The following is a 20,049-nucleotide window of genomic DNA, read 5'->3' as shown; positions in this document are numbered from 1 at the left end:
TGAAACCGCCATTAATAAATAAAATGCAATTCCCCATATTAAATTTGTTGTTAAAAAAGATAAATATTTTATCAGAACTAAATGTTTTAAATACAGCCTAAACCAAGGAAATCCCCTAACCCTGTATTTCTCCCCACTTTTAAGTGAAATTCCATCTAACCAGTTAGGGCAAAAATTAACTTGAACTCTTCAAGAAAACGCTGAGCGGTGGGCCTTGAAGGCCCCTGTTGAGAGGCCTGAGCACCACTCAGCTGGAATGCACTGCTGGAATCCGATTAGGCTGCTGGGAACAACCGAGAAGGGAAAGAGGTCAAAATTAATTCTTTTAGACTGTGGATTTGAACTTCCTCATTTGGCTCCAGAAAGAGAAGGCATGAATCATAAAGCAAAGTGAGTGGCAAGCAGCCACTAAAACGATCTATCTAAGGCTAGCTCTGACCATATACACAAGAAGCTAAGAAACTGAAATACGAGAGATCTGCACGTCACACTGGAGTTGGGTTTCCACAAGCGTGCTACATCCTATGATTAAAATTCTGGTCATTTTACCTGCAGTATCACTTAGTGTTTGCTGAAAAAGAAAGCTACAAATAAACAACCAGGCTCTCAACCATTTATCCTCAGAAAGATACAAGGCACATGGGAACGAACTGATTGCATCTGGGCTCAGCTCCGGGGCCGTGTTGCTCGCTGTTGTACAAAGCCAGGCTGAGCTCGGCAGAGCTGAGCTAGGCTGGCAATGTCTGCCTTCTTCTTGTCTCTCATCCTCTTCAAGACCAGGACAATCCTGACATGTTTCTCTTGTGCACTGCAGTAGCATATGATATATAATACAAACGCATATGCATCTTGACAATTCAACCTTGGATGGACATGGTATTGGTGTCACCCCTACCTCTTTTACTGGCCACCCAAGTCACAGGGCCAGGTGGACTGAGAAAGAAGAATGCACTGGGCTATGGAAGAGTTATATATACTCAAAATATATTTATATTTGTATAAAATATTCTCATGAAATCCATTACTATATACAAAGGATACATATTAATAAATTTTTAATTATAATAATAAAGTTAGTTGGAAAAGAAACCTCTACCTACAGACAGTACAGGCAGTACTGCAAAGGCCCAGGACAAAGAGAGCTACAAAAAAGAGTAAAAAATTCCAATCACATGATTAACCACATCAGCTAAATTTGCCTTACGTAGGCTTCTTCCTGCCTACTCTACTACTCATGACCAAACAGTACATTTTTTAAGCCTTCTGTTCCTGTAACTTATAGGACATCCAGTGCGATTCTTTTGTTTGTTTTTGTTTTTTGTTTTTCTATGGTTTTTCAAGACAGAGTTTCTCTGTGTAACAGTCCTGTCTTGACACTCACTTTATAGATCAGACTGACTTTGAACTCACAGAGATCTGCCTGTCTCTGCTCCCAAGTGCTGGGATTAAAGTTGTGTGCCACCACAGCCCGGCTCGGTGTAATTTTTTTTAAGGTAAATTAGCAATGTCATTCTCCTGAACATCGCCCAAGTCTAGTATGAGGACAAACACTGACCTGACCTTTCCATCCTTTTCGGATACTCTGCTCCTGTTACAGAGCCCAGGTGCTCAGAACACTGCACTGCCTCCCTTCAACTCCCTGGTGCTGTGCATCTTTGATTTCTCAGCTCATCTGCGCTTCTCTCCAGCACTCCCTAAAGTCGGTGCCCCCTGTGCAGTCTTTGGTACGCTACTGCTAACAGTTTAGCAATGCCAACTCTAGGACCACGCAAACACATGCTAAGCAATAGGCAATGCTGTAGTTTTAACCGGTTAAAGTAAAAGCCACACCTACTTTTCTGGGTGTTTTACATAGCTGCCTTTGGAGAGCAAGCACCAGCAGCTAATTGTTCCGTGTGATGTTCAGTCCCTCGGCAGCGCAGCACAGACTTTGTCTGCATCCATCGTTAATGCTCTGTGCATTACAGAAGGGCACACCCTTCATCTGAACCACAGCACAGAAGGGCACACCCTTCATCTGAACCACAGCACAGAAGGGCACACCCTTCATCTGAACCACAGCACAGAAGGGCACACCCTTCATCTGAACCACAGCTTGGGGCTCCATACCTGGTGCCTCTTTCCCTCACCCTCACTGGTCCCTGGGTGGGAAGGAGAACACTAATGCAGAACTAGTGGATGACACAAGAAACAAGTAATCGAGGAACTTCACAGAGAGAGGCAGGCTGTTTTTCTACCCCAGAGTTCTACGTCTGGATGAACCATCAAGCGAAGGTGAGAGAAAATGAAACTCCAGGCTATCTCAATGTTTGAAATGCGTCTCCTAATACGGAGTGACTATAGGATTTATCCTCCAGGCCAAGATCCTCTGGGAGTCAAAAGAAAACCATTCATATTACATTGATACAAATATGAACGAGGACATCCCACACACACCGAGAGAGACTGCTAAGGGTGCATCACACAGAAATGAAAGACAGCCAACAACGAAGAGTAAAATCTCAGGAGCAGAGCACAGATCCAAGAGTAAGACAAATGAGAATCTCAAGATAGGAAGAAAAGGGGTCCAGAAAGGAAGGACTTGGTACAATCACAGCAGCCAACTAACATATGCTAGCGCAAAACTGGACGCTTCTTCTGCCTATGTGGGAAGGAGATGCAGGAACACGAGGATGTAATGCCCAAGGAGAAAGTGAGGGCAGAGCTGCCTGGGGTGCGAACCTTCAAGCCAAGCTATCCACATGTGGAAACAGCAGGCTCTCAAACACGGTCAGAACGTCCTGTCCAAAGACACTGGTTCACTAAGAACAATGTTATATTCAGCCACAACACCAGATTTTGTTGTTGAAATAAAAAACATTAATGCTACTTTTACTATCCCACTTTTAATTGGCTAGAATCTTGATATATAATACCAATACATGATAAACCACTGTTATTTCCTCAATATTATCAAACTAGTATATGTATCGCCTCACATTGTTGTATGTAATATCTGTCCCGTGCATGCTTCCCACACATGAAACCATAGGTTCAGGGTTCTCAGGTCTGCCACGTGAGGTTTCAGTATAAGCTGTAATACCGGGTACAAGCTAAGTGCTCCCCAGGAATGCTTTATCTGGAAGGGGAGAGGCAGAACAATCGATACAGGTCAAGTTCTGGAACAAACATTTTTTATAAACATCAAATTAGAGTCCATCTGGAAATGTTATTGTATCAGATGTGACTAGAAACAAAGGGTACATCACGCTTGGAATAAGAATTGCTGGGTCTCAGCCTCAGAGTATGTGAGCTGTGTGTTTCATGTGTACTCAGAAGAAAGGAGGTCTATGCATACCCTCAAATCTGTTGGTTAGGGACTTCCAGCTCCCTGAGGAACAAACAAGAGGATGATAATTCAGCCCCTTGCCTTCAGAGCACCTGAGTTCCATTCGAAATGCTTCCGTGTGCAGCATTTCCTCATTTAACTGAGACATAAAGGGAACACGCAGGATTGGCCTTATTTCATAATATATAAATGATTGACATTTACTTTGTCATGGCATGGGGCCATACCAGTTTATATGACTTTTTTTTTTCCATTTTACAGATGAGGGGGGTTCAAGACAAGTTAAACATCTTGATCAGCACTGCACTAAAGCAAACAAATTAGTGAATGAATTAGAGGAAAAATAAATGGAAATTCACCAGCTTAAGGTTAAGACCAATCTTCTCATGCTTGAAAGAAGAAATCTCTGATTTTAAAACCATAGCTCCTTCTCCTTACTGATAACATAACTAATTTTAAGAAGGACCACTCACAACTCCTACTCATAAACTAAGCTCCTACCCCGAATGAGTCCCTAGGTCCACAAACCTGAGAAGCAGATGACTTTACTGAAAAAAGTTCACGTGAATAAGGAACTCACACCAGAGTTCCCCAGTCCCAAAGCAAAGTTCCAACCACATATCATGACATCCTTTGAGAATGCTATCTTAGGCAGAACGCGCTAACTGTGAGCCCAGTGGCTCCTTCCAATTATAATAAAGCTTCAGAAAATGAATCTTTTTTTCCTTAGGCTTTTTAGGTAGATCATCACCTACCAGCTGTTCAAAGTCCAAATGTCAGAGATTAGGCATTGTGAAAACCAAGCACATTCCCTGAGTAGGAGAAGCCCCTTACTTCTGAGAACTGGCACTAAGAAATAATTTGGATGGGTCCCCTACAAAAGCCATGGGACTTCTTTCCTCAGGTACCAAACCAAAGAAGGACCATCTAACTATCTTGATTTCCCTCTGCATCCCTAAGACAGGGTCCAAAACGGGATCCTTAAAATATTTTTCATGAATTCTTTGAGAATTTTATACAATAGATTTTGATGCATTCCCCCATCCTCGTGTCCTGTCCTTACCACCCTCTCCACCCTCCCATCTCTTCCCACCCAACTTTGAAACAACTTGATTTCCTGCTTTCCCCCATGGAGTCAGTGTGTGTTGCCTAGATAGTCTTGGGGTTGGGGAATGCTCTGTTGTGTGGTCTGCCTGCTAGAGATCACCTCATTAGAAAATAAATAAATAAAAGGAAGAAAGAAAGTGAGGGAGAGAGGGAGAGAAAGAGAGACCCAACTCTCCCTCTCCCAACAGCAATCCAATGTTAATAGCTCCTCAAGTCAACTTGCGGTAGGATCACACGCCACCTTCTCTCCCACTATGCTGGAGTTTACCTTGCTGTAGCTTGTGAGAGCTTGTGCATGCTGTCACAATCATTGTGTGTTCATCTATGGGTGTGCTTTCTTACGTCTGGAAAACCATGCTTGATGCTACCACACCCACCACCATTCTTCCACCAAGATCTTTGAGCCTTGGGGTGAAATATAGATGTCCAACTTGGGGCTGAGCACTCTACAGGCTTTTGATCTCTGTATGCTGGGCAGCTGTCAGTCTCAGTGTTAACTGCTATCTCTTTCAAGCAAAACTTCCTCTGATGAGAGTTGAGAATCCATATGAATATCAGTGAGTCACTGGAAATTATTTTAATACTATTTAGCAGAGTGAAGGTATTAGATTCCCTTCTTGGACCTAAGATCTAGCAGGCCAAAGGTTATCAGCCCTTTTAATAGTGTCTCATATGAGTTCCATCTAACATCTGTGTCACTATTATACTGATGGACTCACCTTGTCGGGAGAGCCACATTGCAGTTTACAGTGTTCACAGGTGGGTGAGATTGAGGCTTTCTTTTCTTCTCCAGCAGAATGCTTAGCACCTTCTAGCACCACGAGCATAGCCATAGGGATGAAGTTTGCAGCTGAGTACCATCTTTATGTCTCCGTGTTCCATGATTTACGTATATCATATCTTCAATAAGCAATAGGGTCTTAGTGTCAGGTTTTACAGCAGTATTGGCAATAGCCTGCAATTCTTGGATCTATGTGACTTTATTGGGAAAGAACACAAAAATAACCAACCCAGTTCTGGTTCTGTGGTTTATCTTTGCTGGCATAGGGTGTTTCAACACCCCAAAGCAGGATTCTTAAAGCATGAGAAAAGATCCTGACTTGATATGATAGATAACTTCATGTACCAACTTAAATGGGGCACAGGGTGCTCAAATATTTAGTTGATCATTATTCTATCAGGGTCTGTGAGGGTGTTTCTGGGTAGAGTTAACATTTTAATCCATCAATAGACGGAGTGATGCACAGAGACACAACTCATGCAGCCCACAGAAGGCCCAAGTGCAATAAAAGGCAGAGGAGAAAGATCTTTTTCTCTCTGCCTCACTGGTAATCTGGGGCAGCAGTCTCCTCCTGCCTCCATGCTTGGTCTTTGTCAAGAATTTACAGCATCCTCTCTCCTGCTGCTCAGTCTTTAGACTCAGAATAGGACTAGACCATCTGTTGCCCTGAGTCTTCAGCTTCCCAACCACACAGCTTTCTTCTCGGCCACCAAAAGTGCCTACGTCAAATACTTATAGTAAGTCTATCCCTATATACCATTTGTTCTGATTCAGTATAAAAGCCACATTAGAGACTTGAAATAATTTAAGATTTCTCCAGAAACAAGGGTTGCAATTAAAGTAGTTCATTTGGGAGATAATCTCCAGAAAGTCTGAAGTCAGGGAGTGAAACAGGGATGGAAGGCAGAAAAACACGCAAGAAAGTTATCAGGGCAAGCAACTGGGGCTTAACACACTGGGAATTCTGGGAGATTGTTTAGTAAACAGCCTCAAAGTTGTCCTAGCCCAAAGGACTTTTCCACCCATGTCCACCAGTGACTGACGAATGGCTTCTCCCCACCCTTTGACAGACATAAATTCCCTGACCCAGGTGGTTCTCAATACGTGGAAAGCAAAGCTCCAGTGGACACAGAAAGCTGTTGGATACACAGCCCCTGCTACTTCCTCATATTTGGAAGTCAAGCTAGCATGCCAATAAATGAAAAGAGCTCAAAAATGGGTAGGATATCAAGAGATCTACAAAAGAAGACACTCAACCTAATCCATTTCTCATCTTTGTGGATATGAACTAGCATTCTTGACTTACAATGTAGCCTACAGCACTAGATACTTGCGTCGTCTCTAAGATTCCCAACAAGTTTGTAAATCAAGTATGAACCTAGTTTTGTAGTCAGTGAAACTAAGGCATGAAGAATTGTTCAAGGTCACTGTTGCTTGAAGGTCTTTCTTTTCAAAATTATGTACCTACTCAATAAAGGTGGCCAGATAGTCAACTGAACATTATTTGGACTGATATTTAGGAATTTTGAGAATGCAAAAGTTCACCGTTAAGCATGAATAGACTTGAAGACAAAGCACATGGAGCGAGGAGGACCTCTTCCGTGGATTACCTGTTCCTCCACCATGCTAAAAAGGCAAACATTCATACCTCTAGTTTCATTGTTTCTACACTAGAACAATAAACAAGCCTCCCCCCAGAAAAAAAATAATAAAAACCCAGAGACAAATATTGGGGTTCATTTAACCTGAAGATCTGAAAAGCAAAGCACCCAAGCCACTAGAGAGCTCTTACCTCTATGAAATCTTCAGACCAAAGGAATAAGATCCTGTCTCCACAAATCCTCAAACTTCATACTACACTGAGTTCCTATCTCTTCCCTTGTATATTCCTCTCTCCTCCCAGCCATATTGCTCCTGTCTCCACCTCCCTAGTACTGGGATTAAAGGCGTGAATCCCAAGTGCTAGAATCACCTTTGTGTGAGCTCTGTTTCTCTTTTAGACAGATTCAACTGTGTCTAATTCAAACAAACAGAGATCCGTCTGTCTCTGTCTCCTGAGTCCTGGGATTCGAGGTGTGTGCCACCACTCTGTGGCCTGTAAGGCAGACTGGTGTGGCTGCTTTGCCCTCTGATCTTCAGGAAAGCTTTATTTATTAAAACACAAATAATATACCACTATATTTCCCCTTTTTCTCTAAAATGAAAAAGAAGGCTATAACTAATATAAGAAAACTATATAAAATAAGTACAATAACTATATACAATACATACAGGCAATAAATACATCAATAATGTCTAGTTCATTTGCATTTAACAAATTCAGAGAAAATATTCCATTGTCTACTCTATCTTGGTGAATCCAAAGTCTTGTACCTAATTTACTTTCTATCAGAACTTGCTTTCTGCTTCAGGTAAACAAGGAAAACGCTAACTATCTAGTTTTTAACTCCCTCAGATACCCAAGAAAAAAAATAATATTAACTAAATAAGCAGAAAGTGCAGGCAAGTAACTTTCAAAAAATGTGAGAAATGACAGAAATAATTAGTTGTGTGGATAGTAAACCAAAGTTCCTCTGCAACGCTGGGGCATCCATCTTCAGCCTACAGGCCTAGCATATCTGACAGACTTTTCTGTGAAGCACTTATTCTAAAGGGCTGTCTCTCCTTGTCTTGACAAGGTTTGGCAGTCACTTTCTTTTGTGTCCTGCTTGTCCAATGAGGACAGCATTCTGTCAGCAGTCGAGGCAAGAGCATTTTCTTATCCAGTGACTTACTTTTGCCACAAAGAAAGTAAACTCCATGTGGAGTTTCTTTGCTGCTCATTATCTTCTCTGAAGTAGATTGATACTGCCAGGAGTAGAAATATATCATTGGATATCATTGTCCTAAAAAAAGAGTCTATGTTATTAAAACATCTTAAATGCCATATGCTGTAGCTCTCTGGTGTGAAAGAGGGCTTATCTATCTAAAAATCTATCTTTCCTTGACCTTGAAAACATAATTAATGTGATTACAAGTATTTCCTTATTATCCTAGACAGTTGGAAATAATAATTTTCAAGGACTAGAAATTTACATCCTATTGTTAAATGAGTTGTATAGCTATAATACCTTGAACAAGAGTAGAAATGTATGTACAGTAAGTTCTAACAAAATTAATCTCAAATTTGAATCAGTATACAAAATCTGCATACAATATACAAAAATTCAACCCAATGTAAAACATTTGAAACTAGTAGTTGCTTTTTAAAAGTAGATTCAATAACCTTTTTATCTTATATCTATATCCTCATTTCTTTTTAGAGTAGATTCAATAATCTATCCTTTTATTCTATCACAGCTGTACCACTTAATCACATCCTGACATGGCACACCGAGCTTCTCTTCTAGTCCAGTTAGAAGGAAAAAAGAAGTTCCACTCACTCAGTGATCTCCATTTCCCACTGGAATCAACATCTTAAAGAGAAAGAGCCCATTTCCTATGCATCTGTGTAATATTTAACCTGATTCTCACCATCAGGATGAGAATACACCTACTTAGCCACATAATCAACGCAAGGGTTTTCGGGAGGACCAAGTCAGGCAAATAGGGCATAAGAACCAAAACTAAACAGCTGAGATATTCCAGGGATACAGACTTGAAACCCAGAGGTAGCTAGAGCAGGCCAGACCATTCTGTAGCCTCAAGACATTGCTTTTTCAACTAGGCAGTATTAAGTATTTGTGTCTATTCCATTCAGTTCAATAAGTTCCTATTGACTGACCACCAGATGCAAGGAAGAAAATGCAAGAGGAATGGAAGAAACAAGCTGAGAACCATCTTCAAGTGAATCTACTGGTAGAATCTTAGTTCAACCTCTAACAGTGGTTCTAAACTTTCCTAATGCTGCTATTCTTTAATACAGTTCCTCATGTTGTGACCCCCCCAATAAAATTATTTTGTTGCTACTTCATAACTATAATTTTGCTACTGTTATGAATAATAATGTAAATATCTGATATGCAAGACATATAATATGCAACCCACAGGTTGAGAACAATTTGAACAGTTTGAACATCTGTCTTCTATTTTTTCTGCAGGAAGCAGCAAAACAATCAACCCTCAGCATTAAACTGCCCTGTTGTCAATAATTATTCATTCTGGGTCTGCCAATAGCCTCTCATGCAATGCACTTACAAGCTACTTCTCTTCTCTTTGAAACATTGTTCTCTTTGGAACAATTCATGGTACAACATTTTTTTCATTATTTTATCTTATTTATTTTCATGTCTTTCTCAGGGCAGCACTCCCTCTAGTGTCTGGACAGGGCTTTCAGATTCCATCCTGGGTGCGCTAAAAGAAAGCAGAGAGGGAAAGCAAGCCAGTCACTGAATGGGTGAAGATTAGTACAAACTGGTGGATTCCGTCACTATGATCATCCTGAGGAAAGAGGCGAGCTGCAGATATCTGTAGATATTCCCCTTTAACACCTCACATAGCTAAGAGGTAGAAGAATGGAGCATCAAGGTTCAATCCCAGCCTTAGATGTGGTAGCATCTTTGATACTGAGGCCTCTGCTTACCAAGCAGTCCCAGCATTCAGTGCTCTTTTATTTTCTTAAAGCTACACACTTGACAAACTTTCTTTAAGAAATGTTTTTATGATTCCTGGTGAGGTATAAACACTGATACCCAAGCCAGGAAAAGTTTCTCCCACTTCCATGGATCCTTTAACCCTCCACGCAATAAAAAAGGTCCAAGAAAATGTCCAACTTACTTCCATCATAGGCCATCAAGCTTATTGCTGATCTTAATCAAAATTGTTCTAAATATTTCTAATGCAAATTCTAGTGATAAGCTTCAGGAAACCAGAGCCCCCTCAAGCCGCCCTGCTGTGGGTCTTCTCCGCTGTTCAGGGCAGCACTACATAAAAATCAGATGTCATGGAGACTTGTGGGAAAGCAGAGACCGTGGGAGGTGGCTGAAATGAGCATCTTGCTGGTGCGTGTGTCTCGTGGAGCCTTTACCACCAGCTCCTTGGCAAACTGTGGGCAAGTAGCTCCTTCTTCTGCTTCGACATTACCACAGGAAGACCTAGAGAAGCCTTGCCTCTGGACACAAAGGCAGTCGTAAGCCAGTGGGAAAATGTCTGGAGCACATGCTACATAGGGGTCAGGTACTTCTTTTGAGCCCTCTGCTGGGTATAATCTCATTTAAAGTCCTTTCAGCTGCCCAAGCGAGAAGTGCCCCTTTGTGTGGGCTGAGAGAAGGTAACAATTTTCCAGTACCACAGAGCCATTCAGAAAGAGGGAGGGACTGAACCAAGGCAGCTGGCTCTCACATCCACTTTGCTCACCCTCCCATCTATCCATTCGCAATAAGTCCTGAAGAGATTTGCATTCAGGATTTAATCCCTCCACGAGTATTAGTTCACACATATGATAAACCACATGTCATACCACTTACCCATGCAAAATAATCCCACATCCTACATCTTATGGAATCCCTAATTATCCGCAGAGCTTTATCTCCAGCTTTTCCCTTTAAGCGACACTTTTCTATAGCATTTGTAAAGATGCAGAGCCCTACTTAGAAAGGGACACAGTTTTATTGAGCAATGTCCCTGCAAGGTTAGCCAATCTGTACGGCAAATCCCTCTCACCTCAGCCAAGAAGGAACCATTCCCTCCACTGCCCAGCGGAGACCCGATAGCAAAAATCTACTTGTGCAACCCTAAAGTTCTGAGTCTCTATTACTTCGTCTGCATTGACTCCAGCACATTTATTACTGTTCTATAAAGAAAAGCATTTCCATAAATAATTAAACTCAAACGCTCAAAACAGGCAACTGTACTTGATTGACTCACTAATTCAAATAGCCAGGTAATTTGCCAGACTCCCACCAGCAATTGATAGTAAGATACAGTTCATCCAGTATTAAGGAGCCCATTATTTATTGTCTCCGGCCACTGCAGTGGGTAGACAGAACGACTATGGGAATGTGGCCCTGGGAATGTGAAATGTCCACCACAGGCCTGTGTGCCTGAACACTTGTTCTAGAACAAATGGCACTGTCGGGGAGGTTGTGGGATCTCTGGGATGGAAAATGGCTTTCAAAGGAGGTTCAATGGTGGGGTGGGCTTTTGAGGGTAATTACCTAGTTCCACATTTGAGCCAAGCTCTGCGCTTTTTTCTTTGACTGCCATGATGTGACTAGCCACTTCATACTTCTAAGATAAGGACTTAGCTACCCCTGACACCATGCCTGACTTAGCCACTCCTGCCACCCTACGACCATGCCTGATTTAGCCACCCAGCTACCACGCCTGACTCAGCCACCCTGCCACCCTACAACCACGCCTGACTTAGCCACCCTGCCTCCCTACGACCACGCCTGATTTAGCCACCCTGCCACCATGCCTGACTTAGCCACCCTGCCACCATGCCTGACTTAGCCACTCCTGCCTCCCTACGACCACGCCTGATTTAGCCACCCTGCCACCATGCCTGACTTAGCCACCCTGCCACCATGACAGACTTAGCCACCCTGCCACCATGCCTGACTTAGCCACTCCTGCCTCCCTACGACCACGCCTGATTTAGCCACCCTGCCACCATGCCTTCTCCACCATGATGGAATGTGTTCTTGGAACGTTGAGCCCAAATGAGGTTTTCCTCTCTGAGCTTTTCCTGCAGATAACTGGTTACAGTAACAGGAAAAGCCATACAAGGTAGAGGAATCTATTTTAGTCTTGCATACACCATTCTGGGTCTCAGTTTACCCTACCTATCAAACGGATAGCACTATACCTCAACCAAGTAAAAGTACAGGTATGTGAACACTGACAGAAGGAGAATGCTTTGTCAACCTGAAGGAGTAGTGAGAAGACCAAGAAGGAACAGGAGAGTCTATTCTTAGAGAAAAGAACAGTTGGGATCCAGCTGTAGGATGTGATGGCATTGTCTAAGCCTTGTACCTCATCTCCATGCTGAGTAATTTAATGAAGACAGTTCCTAAGAGCACCTCCAGCCTTGGCATTTTGTAGGTGTCAGATGCCTGCAGTGTCTCCCATTGTGGTGCTTTCTCCTCTACCCTCATAGCCTCAAACAACAGCTAGACAACAAGCCACAGATTACCCCAGGGCACCTGTGTTGCTGTCATGTGTTATTTAACTTTATAGAAGAGCAGGCTCAAATCCAAAGCCTACGAGAGGGACCTTGAGGCAAATGTCATCGGGTCTGTGTTTCTCACCCCACCATCTCATCCCTGTCAAGCCCCAGTAGCCAGACACTGACACATAGACATCAAATGCTCAGCAAATGGCTGAACAGCCCATGTGAGTAGATCTAATCTCTGAAACACGGGAGAAGCCAGGGTCATTGACTTGTCCTGTCCCCTTTCAAGTGGAGTAAGGCTCTCATGGGATCTAAACACATATGTGGCTAGGGAGATGGCGTCATCAGTAAAGTGCTTACCATACAGCACCACTTTTACAGGTAATAATCAGTGAAGCACCAAAGATCTCTCTCTGCCTGAACATTAAGGGTATTATCAATGTTGTTGATTTCCCTGCAGAACTTAATGGTACATCCCTATTGCTGAAAACAACATACATGTAAGTAATAGAACATGGAGAAATTAAGCTGGCACTGACCTTGAAGCCTCGTCCCTACTGGCTAGCTTTCACAGTGCCATGCACACTACTAGAGGAGAAAACTAAGCACCAGTCTTAGCTATTAACTCTGAGAGTTCATTTAAGAACCAACCAGCCCAGCAAAGACACGCCCCTTGGTGCAATAGTGGTACAAATGTCATAGGAGTGACCAACCACTTTCTGATTGGATTTTACATCACTGCCCCAGATGAAGCCCATCTGACCCCATTATCAGGCCCAAGAATCTGTGGCTAGACTGCTCATGGGCCTACATTATTCTGTTTAAATGACATACTACAAAACCTGAGTTCAATACCTAACACCCACATAAAAAGCCAGGCTTGATAGCACATGCCTAAAACCCCACCAGCACTGAGGAGACAGAGACCAAATATATATATTCATATATATATATATATATATATATATATATATATATATATATGAATGAATGATGGGAGTTTGCTAGCCAACCAGTCTAACCAATCAGTGAGCTCCAGGTTCAGTAAAAGACCATAAGCCAAAAACTAAGATGGAAAATGATTGAAGAAAACACTCAACATTGACCTCTGACATCCCTAAAAACATGCATACACAGGTACATGCACCGACCACACACATACACACACTCATACAGGAACATGAGCACACATCAAAAGAAGCTCCCATGTGAAATAACAAACTGAACACTTAGATTCAATGTTATTAAGAGGTGCTGTTAACCCATTTCTCATCTGAGAGTAAAAATTACTTCCTCTTTCTCCAGAGTTTAGATACCATCTATCTCCCCAGAGCAAAGTGCTACTGAGTCATGGGGCACACAAAAGAACAGAACCCATGCCAGGTGGTGGTGGCACACACCTTTAATCCCAGCACTCAGGAGGCAGAGACAGGAGGATCTTTGTGAGGTCAAGGTCAGCCTGGTCTACAAGAGCTACTGCCAGGACAGGCTCCGAAGCTACAGAGAAACCCTGTCTCGAAAAACCAGAGAGGAGGGGAGAACCGAACCCATAATTGGTATAGAGTATTTATTTAACTATTAATATTTCATCCCTTACCTCCAAATACTAAAAACTCTAACATTAGAGTAAAAAGAAATCTACTAAAAAATGATCAACTGTGTGGCATGGTGTAAATGCTCATAGTCACCAGAAAAGGGAAGGAAATGTTTCTTAGGAACGTTGTATGGAGGCTGTGTTTGTGTTTTGAGGAGTCATGAATGGATGCACTGTAACAGAAGGCACATGTCTCAAGTGGCGGAGGTCTTGGAGCAGAGCCAATCAGAAGCCTTAAAAGGAGTTGACCATGGAGCAGTTAAATCGCAAGTTGCAGAAGTAGACCTAGGACACTCAAGACAGGCAAGTGAGAGACCTTTGATGCCATGACACAGGACTTTAAATTTCAATTTAAGAAGCCAAAGGTCCTCGTACTGGAATGGAGACATGCAAAACAAATCCATTCCTGGCGAAAGTGTCTGTTGAGTTAAGAAATCATATCTCTGACAATGACTTCAAATTTGTTTACAGATTGTGCTCACTGAAAGTGGAAGTACCATCCATTCATCCACTTAGCCAACCGTCACTAAATACCTAAGTGAGGCAGAGTGCCCTTGATCCACTGCCTACCAAGAATAGGAGGTTCCATCCAGCTCTTCCTGTAAGAGAAATGTCTCTTGCCACCCACAGGGCCAAAGGAAAGTAGAAAGCCAGAAATCTACAGGTGGGCAGGCAGAACAAGCCACAGGCCTCAGATGACTAGATGACTTGCCCATTGACACCCAGCCCTGGATGAACTGCTAGCCTCCAGGGATGGACCGTGTGTCTGGCTCCGTCATACTTCTCTGTTCCTTATGAGATGGCTCTGGTCCATAGATCGCTGCTCCCAGATTTCCCCTAGCAACAACAGAGCTACACAGCTAGAGAAAAAATAAAAAATAAACAAAAGAGCTTCCAGAGCTTTCTTAACACTGGATGCACCAAACCTCGATTCTTAAACCCAACACCACTGGAGAAGTCACTACTCAACTTTCCTTTCCTGCCAATCAAAATGCAAGTGCAATCACTGTATTTCTGTCTTCCTTGAGTGGGGCCTCCCGATGAGGGCATTTGCTTCTCTGCTCACCTTGGAAACCAGTACAGGATCTGAGAAGCAAATCAGAGCCAGTAACCCAGCCATCAGAGGTCTCTGGAAACAGACAAACAGCTTTGGTCCACCCTCCTTCGCCCGCATCCCCACTCCTGGCGGACGGTGACCCAGAGCAATTAGTGCTGTTGTGTCCCGGTGTGTTTCCCAGTTCTGTCTCAACTGAGACGCCTTTCCTTGTAATATTAATTAAAAACAGATTTTTTTGGCAAACCCCTGAAGAATGGTTTCTGTGGCAGGCTTCTTTATTAAGCCTCAGAGAAGGCAAAATGCATTAAGATCCTGTGACACTGAGACGGTGACGGCTAGGCAATCCAGCCAAAAGCTGTTTGAAAAATCTGCCTGGGAGCACAGTGAGATGCTCTGCTGAGTGAAATACAATGAATCGGATCAAATCTGTCACTATTTTGCACATGAGGAGTAAATATTTTAGAGCACAGGCTAGCTGCATTAGCTAAGGGTAGAAAATCGTACCTCGTCGTACATCTTCTACCCTGCTCTGCATCTGGCAGGGACCTAGAATGACCCTACATCTCCTCATTTCTCTCCACTAAGGCTGGGCGCATTAATTGAAAACTACCTGCCAAGTCATCCCAAGCAGACACACGACAGGGGCACTGGGTTGTAAAGCCACTGTGTGTGAGCTGCTAAGAAGAAATGGTGCCTGACCTAAGAGAGGATGCAGAATCGGGGGTTAATCCGAGGCAGAGGGCTTTGCCTTCACAGCTCCACACTCTCCAGGGCCATTTGCCAACTCACTGAGCAAGCAAGGAAGCCTCTTCCTCCCTTTGAAGGAAAAGGACAGAATAATGTGTTTTTCTGTTTCCCCGTAAGCCATGGGGACTGGATTCCCCTGGGGTGTTTGTGAAACCCTTTCTGACCCATTAATCACCAGGATCCCAGTGGAATACAAGCAGCAAGCAAAACCATCTGCAGATCTGCTCTAGGGCAGAGGCTCCAAGGCCATGGCTACTTACCTCAGTAGCCAAGTCAGTGCCCAGGTCTCCCTCCCCTGCTTTCTGTGCAATCTCCTAGCACCTCCTCTATCACCTCTCAAGAAAACCCACCCCAGTTATGGTACCAAAGTAAGCATTTACCCCGAGAGATCAAAATGGGTCCAAAGGTCCTGGGTAGCAGACCAACGGGGCATCGAGGTTTGAGCCATCCACTAACCAGCTCTTGGGGACCGTTAGCTGTGCTCTTGGACAGCGGACAGCTTCACTGCTCAGCCAGAGAAAGGCAGCATCGTCCTTATATACAAGGATCTCTTCTTGGTCTCCTGCTCCTGAAGTATCTGCTGAATCAAGAGAGGAGGGCTAAGGAGGTCCAACTACTCATTTCTGACTGTAAACTCTACCAGTGTGGAGCCCGGTGCTCAGTGACAAGCATCCACCACCACTGAGGAAATTCCTACCAAGGGCTGCAGCTCACCAAAGGCACCTGGGAGCAAAGCAGAAAAGCCCAAACTGCTAAGGCTGAAACGGCTGCTTAAAGGGTCTGCTTAACCTCAGCAGCCATGAGGTGGAACTGTCTTTCCTGGCTAGAAGAGCCTGCTCATAGGCCCATATTCTCTGCCTTGTGACATCGCCCTCCACTTAGAAGCAGTAGTAAAAAGACTTCCAGATGTTTCTTCATTATCATCATCATCACTGTTGGCAAAGGAGGCAAAGAACATCTTGCTGAGGATACTCACAAAGACATCTCCCTCTTTTCAAAGCACCCAGGTTTGACAATGACACTTTTCCTCATGGTGCTGCGGGCAATATGTGCTCAAAAGGCAGGTGCAGAGGTGCAGCCTAGGGACCAAGTAAGCAGTCCCTCTCTGTCTGGGGAAGAGCTGCTGGGGCAGCTTTCTTGCTGGGGCAGCTTCCTTGCTGGGCAGCTTCCTTGCTGGGGCAGGGAAGCTAGCCAAGAGCACAGTTCCCAGGAGCTGGTTCATAGATGGCTCAAATCTCCATGCCCAACTGGTCTGCTACCCAGGACCTTTGGCCCTATCTTGATTGAAGAGGCATTTCCCAATGGGGGCAAGCCAGACCATTCCTCACATTCCTTGCTGCTCAACCAACCACCCTGAAGCTGAGCATAGAAGTCCTTGTACATTGACCTATGGTTTTCGAGAAATACTTTCTATCTAAAGTCCCATTTCCAAGGGTTTTGTCAATCTTTTTAAATGTCTCTTAGAATTAAAGCCGAGATGAAGCACTTCTGGCTGAGGGAATTTAATCCTAATGTCACACATACGCAAGGGTACCCCTTCCTCAAAGAGAGAAAACCCCAGAAAACACTCAACAATCCCTAAGGATCCAAAAAAAAAGTCAGAAATCACAAGCTCTGCATCCAGGGAATTGCACCCTTCCCCACACACACCAGGAGCTCTCCTGGGAACTTGGAAGTAAGTCTTCAGCCACCCAGCCCTGCAGAGATGCACCACCCCAGCCTGATCCCCATGACCAAAGTCATCCAATCCAAGACTGAGGGGTGGGGGCTTTCTTGGTGGAGGCAGATGAAGCCATTAGTCACCAAGCTGCTCTGTGGATCTGGACTCTTCTACTCTGAACCCAGCATCTGGTACTTAGACTTTGCTACCCCCAGCCCCAATCACTGAGAACTAAAAAAAAAAAAAAATCTGTGTGCCTAGCTCTGCAGACCCCTGGCTTCTCTGTTATTCAATACTCAACCAACCATATAACCCCTACACACACACACGTAAAGCCTGTCCTGAAGAGGCATACAAAAGAGGCAGCACTTCCCCTCAAATGAGCTCTCAGAGTTGCTTGTGAATCCCTAGTCCTCTTAATGGAACCCCTGCTCTGCCCTAAGTCTGGTTCTCAACTGAACTGGAAAGCCACACCAGAAAAACGATTTGGGAAGGCCAGGTTAAATAGCGACCACAAGAGGAAAGAGAGGGAAGGATTTTGGCAACCGGTGAGAGACCCAGCAAGCAGGTGCTGCCGGCAGCTGCAGCTGCCTGAAGAGGACCCTACTCAGCTGGACCCCAGTTCCTGAGCCCCAAAGCCTCAGGTTTAAGGAAGGTGCCACCTCTTGGTGTCACAACACCCTGGGGCCCCAGATGGCAAAGAAAAAAGGAGCAAAGATGCGCTCTGAAGGAGCAGGGGTTTAGCTCTGATCCTGGAGCCATTTGTGTTTGCTGGACGCAGAGGTGAAAGTGAGTTTTCTACTCCCCCACTTGTGCCCGAAATACAAGCACAAGAAGAAGCAGTGTGGAAAGGGCATGGAAATTCGCTTCACACCTTAAACTTTTTTTTCCTGCCTGCCCCCACTCAGATAGCCTTCCAGCTTTGGTGAGGCAGCCCAGCTCACTGTCTGGCTAGCATTACATGCGCCTAGCAGTCAGTCCAAAATGAACAAGTGGGTCGGAGTCCTGTGGTCCCAATCTCCCTATTTCCCTGGTTCCCTTTGCGTGTGTAACCCGAGGTTGAGGGGGCAAAGAGGAACTCCCCCAGTCTCAGAAATCTGTCTAGAGATTTCTCCACATCAGTCTATGCTTGCACCCACAAATTCAAGCATCACGAATTCAAGAAAAGAAAAAGTGACTCTCCACGCCGAATGCAGGAGAGCGACCACAGATCCCTGGTCCAGGCAGCTTTAAGACACACTTAGCCCTCCAGACAGCCTCAGTGCCAGGGTCTTCAGTAAACAGATGCACACACCATCTGAACAACAAAACTCTGCTAACCTGTTGGGAGCGTGAAGGGGCAGGACAAACCCCTTTCTAGAAGTCTAGGCACCCCGGTTTTCCATCTGGATCCAAAACAACTATCTGCCCCTCGCTCCCGACCCTCATTACCCATGGCTGTCAGGAAACTACAGATCTGGAACTAGATGGGAGTACTCACACTGCTGTTGTGTCCTGACCAGTGCACCATGGCTTGATTGTGGGCCGAGTCCCCAGTCAGCGCAAAAGACGTGCTGGGCAACCTGAGCTCCTCAGCCACCGGTCCTCCAGTCCTTGTCGCCTTCACCTCTTCCCGGGAACCCTTGGTTTGAGGGCGGCTTCCTTTGGCACCATCTGCGGGAGCAGTAGCCCAAGAGTCCCCGCGCTCCAGGGTACTGGGGGGCTGTGCCCGGCGAGTCCTCTTCGAGCTGCCCGCCGTGCTAGGAGCCGGGATGCCCCGGACCCACCTCACGTCTTCAGGAGACATTCCCTCAGCTTCAGCCGGTATCTCCCCGCCGTTCGCCCGGGGCAGTAGCTCTAGCCTGGACCCACGTCTCAGCGCTGTCGTTCTCCGCGCATTCGCCAGCTCCTCAGGCCACCGGTTCATCGCTGCCCGTGGCAAGAGAGGAGGCAACGCTGGTGGCCGCGAAGCCGGAGACACCAGACGCCCGGGACCTCCCGTCGTGCCCCAAGTGATCTCGGCGCCGGCCAGGACCCACGTAGACAAGAGTAGCAGCCAGGTCCGGGCGAGGGGCGCCCCGGGCCAGCCTGCGGGGCGCTCGGTGCCTGCCGCCTCCATCCCGCTGCGGCTACCGCGGCTCGGGCTGCCGAGTTGTGGCGCCCGCCGAGGTGCGGGTCCGGCGGGGGTTGGGGGGGAGGACGCCGGCGAGAGAGCGAGTGAGCAAGCGAGTGTGTCGGAGGAGTGAGGAGGGGGCGGCCGGGAAGGAGGTGGCTCCGGCTGGAGCACCTCGCCTGTCCTGCTCTCTTCCCTCTCTGGCTTGCTTGCTCAGGTCCAGAGGGTGATTCCAAAACCCAAAAGCAAGTACTGAACGCTCCCTTGATGCTCTGGCCGTTTGAATGTCCCCCTCCCCTCTCCAAATCTTTCCCACCGACCTTTTTTCAGAAATTTTGTGAAAAAGAAGTGTTCAGAGGCAATAAGAAAATCCTCTTTTAAAATGGGCAACGCTAGCCGGATCCAGGAGGAGGGACTGACAGCAGACCCCAAGCCGGAGTCTCTCAGAAATCCAGTCTCCAAGCCTCCAGCCTACTGCGGGCGCGGAGTTGGGAAGCCGCTCCTGGCCGCAATTGGGGACTCACTCTTCGGGTCTGTTCTTGGGAGCGGGAGGCGGAGCGCGGGGAAGTATAGGGTCTCGAGGTGGAGGA

The 20,049-nt window shown here is 45.3% G+C and overlaps 1 protein-coding gene across 1 annotated transcript in view; it reads right to left on the bottom strand.

Moving 5' to 3' along the window:
• Positions 1-19,663, bottom strand: part of Sorcs3 (sortilin related VPS10 domain containing receptor 3) — a 648,362-nt gene extending 628,699 nt beyond the window's left edge. The window contains exon 1 of the mRNA XM_075974355.1: positions 18,848-19,663. Within this exon, the coding sequence (XP_075830470.1) occupies positions 18,848-19,465 (618 nt within the window). The 5' untranslated portion in view covers positions 19,466-19,663. The remainder of the gene's footprint in view (positions 1-18,847) is intronic.
• Positions 19,664-20,049: the final 386 nt, after the last annotated feature.

The sequence above is a fragment of the Microtus pennsylvanicus genome, chromosome 5 (genome assembly GCF_037038515.1).
Source record: "Microtus pennsylvanicus isolate mMicPen1 chromosome 5, mMicPen1.hap1, whole genome shotgun sequence".
NCBI classification, from domain to species: domain Eukaryota; kingdom Metazoa; phylum Chordata; class Mammalia; order Rodentia; family Cricetidae; genus Microtus; species Microtus pennsylvanicus.
The sequence above is the reverse complement of the archived record's forward strand: the minus strand, read 5'-3'. Positions and strand labels throughout refer to the sequence as shown.